This window comes from Aotus nancymaae, unplaced genomic scaffold, assembly GCF_030222135.1.
Source record: "Aotus nancymaae isolate 86718 unplaced genomic scaffold, 86718_ANA_hifiasm-v0.15.2.pri h1tg000019l, whole genome shotgun sequence".
Taxonomy (NCBI): domain Eukaryota; kingdom Metazoa; phylum Chordata; class Mammalia; order Primates; family Aotidae; genus Aotus; species Aotus nancymaae.
In genome coordinates this window covers 53,336,001-53,350,718 of record NW_026988431.1, presented here as the reverse complement: position 1 = coordinate 53,350,718, position 14,718 = coordinate 53,336,001, and the positions used below count along the sequence as shown (strand labels likewise).

General features: G+C 39.1%; 1 protein-coding gene across 2 annotated transcripts in view; it reads left to right on the top strand.

Annotated features, from left to right (window-relative positions):
* Positions 1–454: 454 nt before the first annotated feature.
* KPNA4 (karyopherin subunit alpha 4) overlaps positions 455–14,718 on the top strand; it is a 66,554-nt gene continuing 52,290 nt past the window's right edge. Inside the window, exon 1 of one of the 2 annotated variants that reach the window (XM_021669524.2) lies at positions 455–588. In XM_021669524.2, the coding sequence (XP_021525199.1) occupies positions 520–588 (69 nt within the window). In that variant the 5' untranslated portion in view covers positions 455–519. Of the gene's footprint in view, positions 589–1,260; positions 1,294–14,718 lie in introns of those variants that run through there. The other variant, XM_064378875.1, reaches the window with a different exon arrangement.

Genomic DNA, 14,718 nt, shown 5'->3' with positions numbered 1-14,718 from the left:
TTCCTCCCCGCCTCTCCGAAGGCACGTGGTCCTTCCCGGCCTGCCCGCGCCGCACCCCTCCCGGCCCGGAGCCGGCTCCTCCTCGCGTCGTTCGCTTCCCCTTTCCGTTCGCTCTTTCCGCCCCGGCTCTCCATCGCCCCTTCTGATTGGCCGAACGCACCGCAGCCTGGTTGGCCAATGGGCGAGCTGGGCTGGAGGCAATGGGCGTGGCCGCAGCGCCGGGGCCCTCAGAGCGAGGCTTCCTCCCCCTCTCAGCCGGCAGCACATTCCGCCGCCGTTGCCGCCGCCCGACCCCACAGTTGTCTTTGCCGGAGCTGCAGTCGCGCTGGGGTTAGGGCGGGGGGGCGGGCGGGGAGAGGAGAAGGCCGCGGCGGAGGCAGGTGAGAGGAGGAAGGAAGCGGCGGCGCGGCGGGCACAGCAGCTCAGGCGGCGGCCGGGTTCCTGGGAGTGTCGGTGCGGCGCGGTGGTTGGGGCGGATCCCGCGGGGCCCGGGCGGGGGAAGGAATCACCGGCCCGGCCATGGCGGACAACGAGAAACTGGACAACCAACGGCTCAAGAATTTCAAGAACAAAGGCCGCGACTTGGAGGTAAACTCGGGGACGACGCCGGAGAGGTGGGGGCCGTGGGCCTGGGGCCGGTCTCCGCCGGGACCCCGCGTGTGGGGAGTAGGGGCGGGAGCCGCCTCCGGGCCTCGGGGAATGGCGCTGGGGGCCGGCCCGTCCGTGACGCCTCTGCTAAGGCGCCGGGAAGTTTATGTTGGGCCTGCTCCGCCTCTGCCTGGAAGCGAGGTGCCCGGGTACGGCCGTCGCGGCCTAGGCCTGCCCGGCGGAGCCGGCCCGGCGTGGGTGCGAGGAGCCGGGCCGGGCCGCGCGGCGGGGAGGCCGGGCGCGGCGTTACGCGTGCGGAGGAGGCGTGCGTGTGCGGCCGGCGCTGCCCCAGCCTGGCCGCGGCCCCCTCCCAGGCAGCGGCGGAGATTCCTGCTCTCTCTAGGGCACCGACGTCTGGCGCCGCGGGAAGGAGGGCGGTGGGGGTGGGAGGGTGAGCGTGTGGCTACCGAGTGGGGCTCTGAACTTCCTCAGCGAGGCCCGAGGCGTCTCCACTTAAAGGCATTTTTTCTGGTCTTCCCGACTCCCGCTTTACCCCTGCCTCCCCCCAATATCCAAACTACAGGAGTCAACTTCTCCGTTGAAAAAAACACCCCCGGCGTGAGAGGCCATCCTGGTGATGCTTACAGTGCCTTCCAGCGGCCTGTGTTTTACTCTGGATATAGCTGATTCAAGATGTGGCTCACGGTGTGCCCTCTTCCAGGCAAAGGATACCCCTTATTTCAGCTTGTCCACAAATCTCTTTACCCCCTCTTGAGAGGAGACCACCAGCTGCATTCTTACATATAAAGTCCAAAGGGTTATACAAAGCTGTCATCCTCTAGTCTACAGTATCCTTTCCCTCCACCTGCTGGTGGTGGTAGTGGGGGATGGGGTGGGCTAAGGAATGGCACCATCACGTTTGATTATTTAAAAAGAAAAAAAAAAAAAGCTTCATTGTCTTAGATACAGCTGCTCCCGAGATTCTCAGTCTACATAAGGTGTATGGGTTAAACACACATGCATACAAGCATACCCACACACCCCACTGAAATTTTTGATAGAAGACTTCTTCCCTTCAGCTTTAAGAGTTTAGGTAAATAGATTTTTTTTTTTTAACTACTTCCTTTCTGCATCTTAATCACGAGTTTAGCTTTTAGGGAAAGTGGTCAAGCAGTATTTTTTTTTTTTTTTTTTTTTTTTTTTTTTTTTTTTTTTTTTTTTTTTTTTTGAGACGGAGTTTCGCTCTTGTTTCCCAGGCTGGAGCGCAATGGCGCGATCTCGGCTCACCGCAATCTCCGCCTCCTGGATTCAGGCAATTCTCCTGCCTCAGCCTCCTGAGTAGCTGGGATTACAGGCACGCGCCACCGTGCCCAGCTAATTTTTTGTATTAGTAGAGACGGGGTTTCACCATGTTGACCAGGATGGTCTCGATCTCTTGACCTCGTGATCCACCCGCCTCGGCCTCCCAAAGTGCTGGGATTACAGGCTTGAGCCACCGCGCCCGGCCAAGCAGTATTTTTTTATGCTGTTCCTCGGTACGTTTTCGTAGTGAAATCTTCAACTTCCCATGGCATGTTTCTCAACGTGAGCATTCGCTTGACTAAGATTTTTTTGGGCTTTTCACAAACCTGTTAATATTATCTTGAAAGTAGTTTATGCTGTTTTACTGGATTTCGTAATTTGAGGGACTACTAAGTGTCCAGGGCTGCTAATTCTGTGATTCTTTTAAGGTTAACATTATCGTTGTGATCCCTTTTTTTTAATGCAAAAGTATAACTTTTTTATTGAGATAATTCGCATGCCATAAAAATGAGCTTAAATAACAGTGATTTTCAGTAAATTTACTTGGTTATGAAAGAATATGGTGAAAATGTTTTCTATTAATACGCATATTTACTTAGAATGAGAAAAAATCTCAAATGATGAAACTTAAAAACTGGTAAGTACCACAAAATTACAGAATCCAGAAAAATAGCAATTAGGTGCTTGGCAGATCCCTGTAACTCTTTTTTCCTCTACATTTCTGGCTTCATTTTTCTAGCAGCTTCATTGAGATGTAATTCGCATAGGATACAATTCACCCACCTAACGTGGCTTTTTAGTGTATTCATATAGTTTTGCAGCCATCACCACAATCAATCTTAGAACATTATCACCACCCCAAAAAGAAACCTGTGCTCATTAACAGTCAGTCTCCAATTCCCAACCACCCTAGCCCAAGGCAACCAGTGTGTCTTTTTAGATTTGCCTATCCTGGACATTCTATATAAATGGGATTGTACAATTTGTACTTTTTTGTAACTGGCTTCTTTCAGATAGTGTAATGTTTTCAAGCTGTATCCATGTTGTAACAAGAATGTATCAGTGTTTCATTCTTTCTTATGGCCGAATGATCCTCCAGCTCATGGATATACCACATTTTACTTATCCATTCATCAGTTAATGGACATTTTCATTGTTTCCACTTTTTAGCTATTATACATGATACTGCTAAGAACATTTTTGTATGGACATATGTTTTATTTCTCTTGGCTATATACCTGGGAATAGAATTGTTAGATCATATGGAAACTTAGGTTCAACCTTTTATGGAATTGCTTGGCTTTCTGAAGTTATCCTTATTTTTTAAATTGATGTTTCCTCTTACTGCATATCTGTCAGCACTTTAGTCAAAATCAGATTAAGGGCCTAGTCTGTATTACACGAATATTGTGATGTGTGACTTTAAAAAAATAAGTATATATTGACGTTAGCCAGGTTTGTTTTTTTTTTGTTTGTTTGTTTATTGTTTAGAAATTCATAGTGCCTTATGGTTGTCCTCCGGTGACTTTGAAATCCTTGTGTGTACATTAGGAGTAGGAATATTTTCACTTTTCCACCTAAGGAAATAACATATGACTCTAATGGAAAGGCCTACATTGTCCACACTGTGACTTACTCAAAATCACGTATACTTGTAATGAGATAGAAGCATCCTTTTTTATACTTGGAGAGCACTACAGTGCTCTATTTTGTGTATTTGTTACTTACATATATGCCTGTATCTCTCTAAACACTTATCACCCTTTAGGTATGGTTACTACATTGTGTTACATTGTGTATGTACAATACAGCAAATTCTAAGAAAATAATTGCTTTTTGATTTAGATCTCATGATGACATCTATTCCATGGGAGGTCTTTGGAAAGAAGTATGGACCAGTGCTGTCCAATGAATTTAACTTAATCCAGTATATCCAAAATACCATGGCAACATCTAATTTGTGTAAAATAATTGACATGTTTTATATTATTCCTTTTATACTTCAAAATCCATAATTTTACAGTTATGGCATACCTCCACTTGGACTAGCTGCATTTCAAGTGATTAATAGCCGCATGTGGCTAGGGGCTACCTTATTGGAACAGCCCATGTACAGAGAACAGCATTTAGGGAGAGGTAATTGTAGCATATTTTGATCTAACAGTTTATTTGATTAGAAATGATGAAGAGTGCAAAGTCCTAGAGTTTAGTTTAATCTGATCACTAACTTTGTATATGACCTTGGGGGAAATCGCTTAGTCTTACGGTTCTTTCATCTGTAAAACTAGAGGTACTTGGCATCTGCTTCATGAGTGTTGTGAAGATTAATAGATAATGTTAGGAAGATGCCTGGCAATTCTCTGAGTGTTTTATCACCTCCAAGCTTTTCTGTTTGTGGGGAGGGAAGGGATTTAATAGGATTCATTATAATTGATTCTCTTACTCCCTTATTTGCAGTGGCTGTTTTTTCTCTCTGGTGTATAACTGGTTACATTGAACAATTAATAGGGAAAGGTTTTAATACAGAGAGATGTAATTGCTCATTAAAGGGCAGTTTAGACACACCGAATTATTGATCCTTTTAAAGTTATAATTTCTGAGTGTTAGAGTTGAAAGTTATTCATAGATTTCAATCTGGTATTTGTTCCTACCATTCTTTACCATTCTGGCTCCTCTAAAATGTGGTCATGTTAAGTTTCTTGAAAGACAAAAGCATCAAAGAAGGCATTTGTTGAGTATCCATTTAAAATAATTTTCAGGAACTATCAGATGATATCCACCAAGGCATGGCTGCTTGTTACAGTGTGGTAGAAGATCCCCAGTGTTAGTTTGAGAATAGTCACCAGAGAAAAGAGGATATACAGTGCAACACAAGAAATGGATAGTGACCAGACTTCAAATTAAAAATTTGTCAGGATAAAGTAGATTAAACTCATGCAATTTGTGTTTTTAAAAGTAGAGGGGAATTTTCTCGTAGATTTCCTAATAAACCTGCATACTTGAAACCTGAAAGTTCTGAGTGTCTAGGTTCAAATAGAGCATAAAATATAGCTAGATCTTTTAAAAACACAACTTACTCTAAATATAAAAGAATATTAAAATGCTACATAATTCGAAACTTGTGATTATCCACACAAACATAAAATATGAAGTCAGTTTGGACTAAAAAAAGGTGCTTGGTTGGGAAGAGTTTAATAAATTGATCAGCTGTTTCGTTGTTTTGAAAGAGCCTTGGCGATTTGTTAAAGTGTACAGAGTGAAAGCATTGTTAAGGTATTAAGTCTTGTTAACTTTTAGAGACTGATCTCTCTCACCACAAATCTTGGAACATATTTACTATACTTAAAATAACTACTGTCTAATTTTTCGCATAATAGTCCAAGCATGTGATAATATGAAATATCTGATAGAAATATAGTTAGGAATTAAATGATTGTTTTTGTGTTTCCTGCCAGCTTTCCTGATTTACAAAGCAGCCAGTTTCAGAATTGTTTCATTGATAGTTTTCTTGGAGACACCAAGATGCCCTTATTTTCATAGTCACTAAGTATGTCAAATGAATATACAAGATTGAGAATAATTGTAGGAGTGATTTAGGTTTCAAGAATGAAGTTACTTTAGAAAAAAAATGCATAGATGGTTTTTAAACATTGATTTCTAATACCTGATAGTGGATGTGGGGCCTTAAAATATTTTTAAATGTTTTCTGGAGCAGCATTCATCTATCTGAGGCCCATAATAATGAATGAAAGAAGAGCATATCATCAAATTTAACCTTGATCGCTGATTTTGGTACTTCCTGATTTAGTTTTGGAACAGAAGAGAGGAGTATGATTGAAGGGAACTTTTTGAGCACCTACTGTATATGCTTTTAACTGTATTCACATTTCTCTCATTCGTGTAAATAGCAATTATTAAGTTAATCTGGAAGAAACTTGTGCTTTCGATTTAATAGGATAACATTCAAGGGAATGATTTTAATTCAGGTGTGTCAGAGTCTTGTTCTTTTTGTACTGTACCATATTTCCTCCATTTAACTTCTTTCACCCTTAATGCCTAAAGGTTTTAGGTGAAAGCACCTAGCATAGTCCATGGGGTATACTAGGTATTCAGTAAATGTTTCCTTTTTTTCTCAGAGAGGTTTTTGGAAATTGTGTATCACTTGTGGACTTTTAAACACTAGGAAACACAGTTTGTTTTCTGTGCTTTCCTTTAGGTTTGGTAACAGACAGGGTTGGAGTTCTCCCTTTTTGTATAGTTAACATGAGAACTATCTTTATATTGGCACCTATAAAATAAGGACATTTTCAAAATCTAAAATACGCAGTGAGGATAATGGCCATGTTGAACATTTATATCAAGTCTTAATGTTTGGCTTAAGACAGCTGAATTCTCATCTATTTCTGCATTCAGTCTTTTGTGATACGCTTGGTCAAAGTATGTGAAGAATATCACAGATAGGCAGTTGAAAAAGGAAGGTATGTGTGTTTTCATAGGCTTTTCAGGATCATCATGGAGATTATGTGATACTACACCGTAACTTCACAAGAGATAGTTTCTTAGAGATTAGTTGCAATGTAGAACCTGAAGCCAAATGAGTGAAATTTTCTTACACTGTTACATTAAAATCTATTGGTCTGTCTTGCATTTCAGACATAACTTTTACAAACCATCTTTTACTGATGCTTTTTGTAACATCATGCATTGGATCATTTGGAAAGCATGTCATTGAGTTGTGCAGATCTTCCAAATGCTAGCATGTTTTATTATTCAATAAGAAATTCACGATTATTGTTAACCATACAGCTCAGAAAAATTTTAAGTGTTGAGAATCTGTCAAGTTCACAGTAATGGATGCAGATTTTCTAAAATTCTAACTTTCTTTCAAAAGCTCAATTTTCTTTTTTTACCATGCTTCTGGGGCAAGTTCAGAGGAAGCTGAAATTTTATCATTAGCAATAAATGCTATGAATTGTTATCCTTGAAGTCATAGACTCACTTTGCTCATTTTTGTGAAAACATCTTCCAGCCCCTAAGTCTGAATAACAATAATTTGTCTGTCCGTCGTTTTTTTTTTCCAAGTAAAAATAGTGTTCCACGAAAAAAGTGGCTAGTTCAGTTGACAACTCAGTTGCACAAGTACTTTTTCCTTGAGACAGTTGTCCTACAATAGAAATTGGTATGTTCCAGAAGTGGCTTATATGTAATCTCCGTTTTTTCACACAATTAGAAAAGGCCAATATTTAATAAAATTGATCATTTTTTAACTGTTTTATCAAGGACATTTTTAAGTGAGCTGACTTTTAAAAAAAAATTTTAGTTGTGAAATACAATGACTACTATTGCATCTTGATGTCATTGTCTTAATTCATTCTAAAGCACCAGCAGTCTTACCCCTATCAATTCAAATGTTAATAAAATTTTTTTCAATAAGTGTTAGTGTTATTATTAGGAAAATAGTTTCGATCCTGTGGACTCTCTGTAAAGGTCTTAGAGCCCACATAGGGGCCCATGGACCACACTTGGAGTGCCACTCTTAGTTTATCATTGTTTCTTTTACACAAGAGTGTCACTTTTAATTAATACAGGCTTGTAAAAAGCCTTATAGTATAGGAGTTAAAAGAACATGAACTGTGGAGTCACATAGGCCTGGGTTTGAACTCTGGTTTCTCCATTTAATAATTATGGAGGCTCACTTAATCTCTCTAAGCCTTTGAAATGCTTAACAGTGCCTAGCATAAAGTACATGCAGAGTAAATGGAACCTCTTACTATTTCTGCCAGCCTACTTAGTCATACATTGCATCCAAGTAAACCCCTATGTTCCATGACAGGATAACATTTTGTTTGCAAAATTCCTCTTGTACCCACTGTGTGCCATAATCCAAACCACATCACACAAATTGGGGAAGGCTTCCTAATCCCCTTATTTAACAGTCACCTGAAAGCCTGCTTTCTCCCACATACTTCAGCCAAATTATCATATAAGTAATAGTTTATGACTTCATTTCTTTAATCTTATGTTGTAAGTGGGTTAATAAATGCTTTATGAAGATTTTGTAACTGTTTTCTCAAAAGATTGTAAATATAATTAGAAAACAACTATAATTCACACTCCTTAGTTCCCAGAATGAAAATGATTTAAGGTCATAGATATTTATTGGTAATACAAGATTAAGTTGATTATTAAAAATGCTAAATTTTGCCAGGCACAGTGTCTCGTGCCTGTAATGCCATTGCTTTGGGAGGCTGAGGTAGGAAGATTGCTGAGGCTGGGAGTTTGAGACCATCCTGGGTGATATAGACAGACCTTGTCTCTACAAAAAAAATAAAAATAAAATCAGCTGAGCATGGTGGCACACACCTGTAGTCCTACCTATTTAGGAGGCTGAGGCAGGAGGATCACTTGAGCCCAGGAAGTGGAGGCTGCAATGAACTGTGACCATGCCACTGCACAGCCTGGGTGACAGAGTGAGAGCTTGTCTCAGATAAATAGATAGAAATTTTTAAATGCTGATTTCTTTTCTATTACTGTTTATTTGGACAGAATTTGGTCATCTGTCATTTTTGCCCTAAGTTTTTATTGACATTAAACTTAGTGTAAATTACATTTTAATTAATGATGCATTTTGACAAACTTGGAATTTCATGAATTTTTTTTACTAATGTCAGAATCCTAAGATAATGTGTTTCAGTGATGGACATATTATCTAATATTAGAAAGTAAATCATAGTCTATCTCGGTGTCCTGTTCTTTAATGAAAACTTTAGTTTGCCCATACCTACTCATTATGTTTTTTTCTAGTATGTGTTTCTGCCTCCTCAAGGTAGGTGTTACATAAATTTATTTAGTTGAGTAGTTTTATCCTGAATGACCTACATTAAGTGGTCTCTGGTTGGTTGTATTAAATGGCCCTGTCCTGTTTGCCACCTGTCTTGCCTCTTCACACTGGCTTTTTAGCCACTCTAAGCTGTTACTGGTCCAGAAAAACAAGCAAAATAGTATCTTAAGATGTTCAAATAATTGTTACATCGTTCTGGTTCTTTAGTAGGTATGAAATATTTTCCGGCTCTCTTCAGAATAGTGCAGAGGGTTTGGTTCCTTGTTTCACTTTTTAATAGTATGTGGAGATGTTCATTTTATGACAAATATATCTATAGAATTGGGTTCATTGTTGATCAGCTGTTTTATTGAACACCTTAAATTTGTTCACATTTTTTCTTAATATCGTGAATAATTTTTCCCAGTTATTCTCAGAAACATTCTGAAATCCCAAAAAAACCCAAAATCTGAAACGCTTCTGTTCCCTAGCATTTCACATAAGGGATACTTAACCTATATTATCTTTTTTTTTTTTTTTTTGAGATGGAGTGTCGCTCTATCACCCAGGCTGAAGTGAAGTGGCACATTTTGGCTCACTGCAACCACCAGTTCCCCAGTTCAAGCAATTCTCCTGCCTCAGCCTCCTGAGTAGCTGGGATTACAGGCACACGCTGCAACACCCAGCTAATTTTTGTATTTTTAGTAGAGACAGGGTTTCGCTGTGTTGGTCAGGCTGGTCTCAAACTCCTGACCTCATGATCTGCCTGCCTCGGCCTCCCAGAGTGCTGGGATTACAGGTGTGAGCCACCACACCCAGCTCCTGTATTATCTTTAAATGATGGAAAGCTTAATTAAGACCAATACACAAATAAAAAATAGGATCAGCCCCATTAGTCATTAGGGAAACACAGTTCAAAAGCATGATGAGATACCACTTCACACCCACTAGGATAGCAGTATATAAAAAGATAGGCAATAACAGGTGTTGGTGAGGATGTGGAGAATGTGGAACCCTCATACATGGCTGATGGGAATGTAAAATGGTACGACTGCTTTGGAATCCAGTTTGGCAGTTCCTCAAAAAGTTAAACAGTTAACATGTGACCCAGCAGTTCTACTCCTTGATGTAAATCCATGAGAATTGAAAACATATGTCTGCACAAAATCTTGTACATGAGTGTTCATAGCAGCATTATCCATACTAACTAAAAGAAAAAAATAACCCAAATACCCATTAACTGATGAATGCATAAACAAAATATAATATATCCATTCATACAATGGAGTATTGTTCAGCTATAAAAATGAAGTATAATAGTTCTCCCTTATCTGCAGTTCCAGTTACCTGCAGTTAACTGTGATCAGAAACTAGGTGTATATGATACAATAAGATATTAATATTTAGAGAGAAAGCCCACATTCACATGACTTTTCTTACAATATGTTGTTATAATTGTTCCATTTTATTATTAATTACTAATGTCTTACTGTGCCTAATTTATAAAGTAAGATTTATCATAGCTATATAAGCATAGGAAAAAACATACCACATATGGAGTTCGGTACTCTCTACAGCTGAAGGCATCTACTGGCCGTCTTGGAACACATTCCCTGCAGATAAGGGGAGACTGTTGTACTGACACATGCAGCAGTATGGATGAACCTTGAAAAAGTTACACTGCCTGAAATAAGCTAGTCACAAAAGATCACATTCTATAATTCCATTTATATTTGAGAAGATATAGTAAATAAATAAAATAAGCTCCTTTTCCTACACTGTCCTTTCACACAGTCACTCAACACAATACTGACACCAGATGTATGGGGGTTTTCCCCCACACAAAAGCTAAGCAATCAGTTATGCAGTGGACACCTGTTGGGTGACCACTGATTCAATTTAATTCTGACACTGTCTTTATGGAGATAACATCAGGTTGAGAGCTCAGTCCCATAGAGTGTCCCCCACTTCTTTTGCAGTACAAGCACAGGTTATGGCTTGTGCCTCCGACTGACTGGCTATAAATCAGAGTTTGTGCTACCTGCTCCTTGGTTTCAATTAGTTTACTAGAATGGCTCATAGAACTCAGGGAAACACTTTCCTTGTGTTTACTGATTTTTTTTTAATAAACGATATTACAAAGGATACAGATAAACAGCCAGATGTGGTATTTGGGAAGGGGCACCGAGTTTGCATGCCGTCTAGGCACCAGCATGTGGAGACTTGTTTTGCATTAGGCTTTTAAGAATGGAAGGAACGCTTCCTTATTCAGACTAGGTCAAATAGGATGGGATGTTAGGAAAGTTCAGGGACCAATTCTCATATTATTCAAGACACATCAGGTAGTATTGTCTTGGTGGCAGGTGTTCCTGGATTTTCAGAGTTCTGCTCTGCCAGCTGCTAAGTCAGCTACTAAGTTTTATTTTTCCTAGCTACTGACGGTCTTAGTCTTTATGTAATGCTGTGTTAAATTACTAAGAGAGGTAATCTGACTGAGCTAATAAGCTCTGCCCAAGCTGAAGCAGATTGTTTTTACTGCTGGCCTGCTTATGGATTGGCTTTTCCTGAGTCAGGTGCTTTCTTCCAACTCCCAAAACCAGTCTGCTGTGGTATGAGGAGTGTGGGGGTATCACATGAGAGGTAACATCCTTTGACCCCTCTTCAGGAGCATCCCTGGAAAGAGTAGTTTCTTTTAGACAAGTAATATGACATTACTTTAGTTAATGTCCACCTCCATTCTTACTTTCCTGTCAACTTTCTACTCACTGTCATAATCTGGAGAAAATCATTATTGTCTCATCTCTAAAGTGGTTACGTTGTTTCTGCTGTTTGCCTTTCTCCAGTTCATAAAATAACCAGCATGGTTTTTTTTTTTAAGTAAAGTAAATCAAATCACACCTCCCCTGCTTCATTAGCTTTTCACCACATTTACCTTCCATACTCCTTACTGTGACCTTCGAGGCCATACCAAATTTGGTCCTTGTCTACTTCTCCTACATCTCACTCTACTATCTCCCTTAGTTACTTAACACTCTCATTCATTTATCTTCTTTTAATTCCACTATCACATCATGGTGTTCTCTTCAGTCCATCACACGTGCTGCTCTGTCTGTGAGAATGTTTTCTCTGCCCTTTCAATCCTCTTCCCTTTCCTTCATTTATATGGTTATTTCTCATCCTTTGAATCACAGCTTCAAAGTCATTTACTCACAGAGGCCGTCCCTGAAAAAGTTAGTTGAAAGTTAAACCCTCCTGTTTTCCTTAAGAGCACTGATGATAATTTGTGTATTTATACAATGTTAGTGTCTCCCATCAGACAATAAGCTGCCTGAACCTTATCTATTTTGTACACCACTATATTCTTAAGTCTCATCACAGAGCCTGGTATGTAGTCACATTTAAGTAAGTATTTGAGAGAATTAAATGAAAAATTTTTAAAAAGAAAACAGGAATGTATTCTGATTAGAATTAGTAACTAAATTAGAATTTTTATTTTTAAAGTTATTTTATGTATTTATATATAAATTTATGGAGTACAAGTGCAGTTTTGTTACATGTATAGATTGTGCAGTGATGAAATCAGAATTTTTAAGTCAATTTTATTTTTTCCCTTGATGGAAGTAATACATCATTGTAAAAACAATTTGGAAAAATAAAAGTCATCTTTCATATTCTCACTACTGTTAGTCTTTTGGATTGTTTCCTTTTTCATGTGTAGTTTTTTTCAAACATATTTGAACTTAATTTGAATTCTCATGAAAGTAACTCATATTAGAATACAGCAAAGATTTTCATTTTGACACTATTGATGTTTTGGGCCAGATAATTTGTTGGGATTGAGGGAGTGTCCTGTGCACTGTAGGATGTTTAGCAGCATCTGTGGCCTGTACTTAGTAGATGTCAGTAGCATATCTGCCCTCCTTGTTGTGACCACCAAGAATGGTCTTCAGAAATTGCCAAATATCCCTTGAGTGTCAGACTCATCCCAGATGAGAACCACTACTAGAATGTAGTTACTTCAGTAAACTTCCCAGAAGACCGTGGCTATTTTCACTTGTCAACCCAAAAACCTTCAGTGGCTTCCTGTTATCTCTAAGAGGCACTGAAAAGTTCTTAATTAGCTAAGCATTTCAGGCTCTCAATTTGGTTTAACAGATATATGAGTGTTTGATGCATAGATGCTAGTAAAGGTATACATGTGAAAATACTTGACCAAATTATTCTTACCTTTTTAGTTTATAACTCCCACATCCAACTAACTTCATCTCTTACTCTTTACTTCAGGCAAGTGAACCCACCTCATATTTAACATTCAGTTCTGCTTTTTCTATATTTGCTTTTGTTGGGTTTCTCCTGGAAATACCTTCAAGTGTCCCCTTTATCTTGCCGTTTCTTATTTATGCTTCCAGTTTGAACTTAAAGCTCCACAACTCAGTTAAGTTTTCACTAATCACATCAATTCATATGAATCTTCCCTCTACTGAACTCTTAGAGCAGTTATTTATGTATCTATATTTTGGTATTTTCTCCTGTAAGACAGTGTTTTTACTTGTCATGTGTTTTTGTAGACAAAAGATTATTGCAAAAGGATATGTATGGAGCAGCTTGGATAACCTAGATGAAATGGATAAATTCCTGAAACACATAACCTGTCAATACTCAATCATGAAGAAATAGTAAATCTGAATAGACCTTAACTATTAAGGAGATTGAAACAGTAATTTTTAAATCTCCCAACAAAGAAAAGCCCGGGATCATTGGCTTCATTGGTGAATTCTACGAAACATTTAAAGAAGAATTATACCAGTTCTCCTCAGACTCTTTCAAAAAATGGAAGAGTTCCAAACTCATGCTATGAGGCCAGCCTTACTCTGATACTAAGGCCAGAAAAAAACATTATAACAAAAAAAATACTGGCCAATATCCTTGAGGAAAATGGATGTAAAAATCCTCCACAAACTACTAGTGTACCAAATTCAATAGCACATTAAAAGAATCACATACCATGACCGAGTGGAATTTATGCCTGGGGTTCAAGGATGGTTCAACATATGAAAATCAATATGATACACCACATTGACTGAGTGAAAGACAAAAATGACACAATCATACCAGTTGATGCAGGAAAAGTTCCGTGCCAAACTTTGACAAAATTCAGTGCCCTTTCATGATAAAAAACACTCAAACTAGGAATACAGGAAATTATCTCAACATAATCAAGGCCGTATATGAAAAGCCAACAGCAAACGACATACTCATTGATGAAAACCTGAAAGCTTTTCCTGTAAGATCAGAAATAAAGCAGTGACAGTATGTACTGGCTCATGCATATAATTGCAGTGCTTTGGAAGGAGGCCTAGGTGGGAGTATCACTTGAGCCCAGGAGTTCCAGAGCAGCCTGGACAATATAGCAAGACCCTGTCTCTACAAAGGAAAAATGATAGTAACTATCCAGGCATGCTGGCATGCACATGGAGTCCCATCTGCTTGGAAGGCTGAGGAGGGAGGATTGCTTGAGCCCAGGATTTTGAGACTGAAGTGACTCAAAAGTCACTGAAGTGACTGCCACTGCACGACAGCCTGGGCAACAGAGTAACATTCTTTCAGAACAAAACAAGGATGCTCACCCATGGCACTTCTCTTCAACATAGTACTGGAAGCCCTAGCTAGAACAGTTGGGCAAGAAAAAGAAATGAAAGACATCCAAATCTATAACAAAGATGTAAAATTATCTCTGTTCACAGATGACACAATCACCGTGAAGATTCCACAGAAACTATTAGAACTAATAAATTCAGCAAAGTTGCAGGATACCAAATCAGCATAGAAAAAAACAGCGGTGTTTCTATACACTAACGGTGAACAATCTGAAAAGGGAATTAAGAAAATCTAATTTCCAATAGTGTCAAAAAAAAATACTTAAGAATAAACCTAATCAAATAAATGAAAGACTTGTATTCAGAACATTGCTGAAAGAAATAAGACACAAATAAATGGAAAAAAATTCA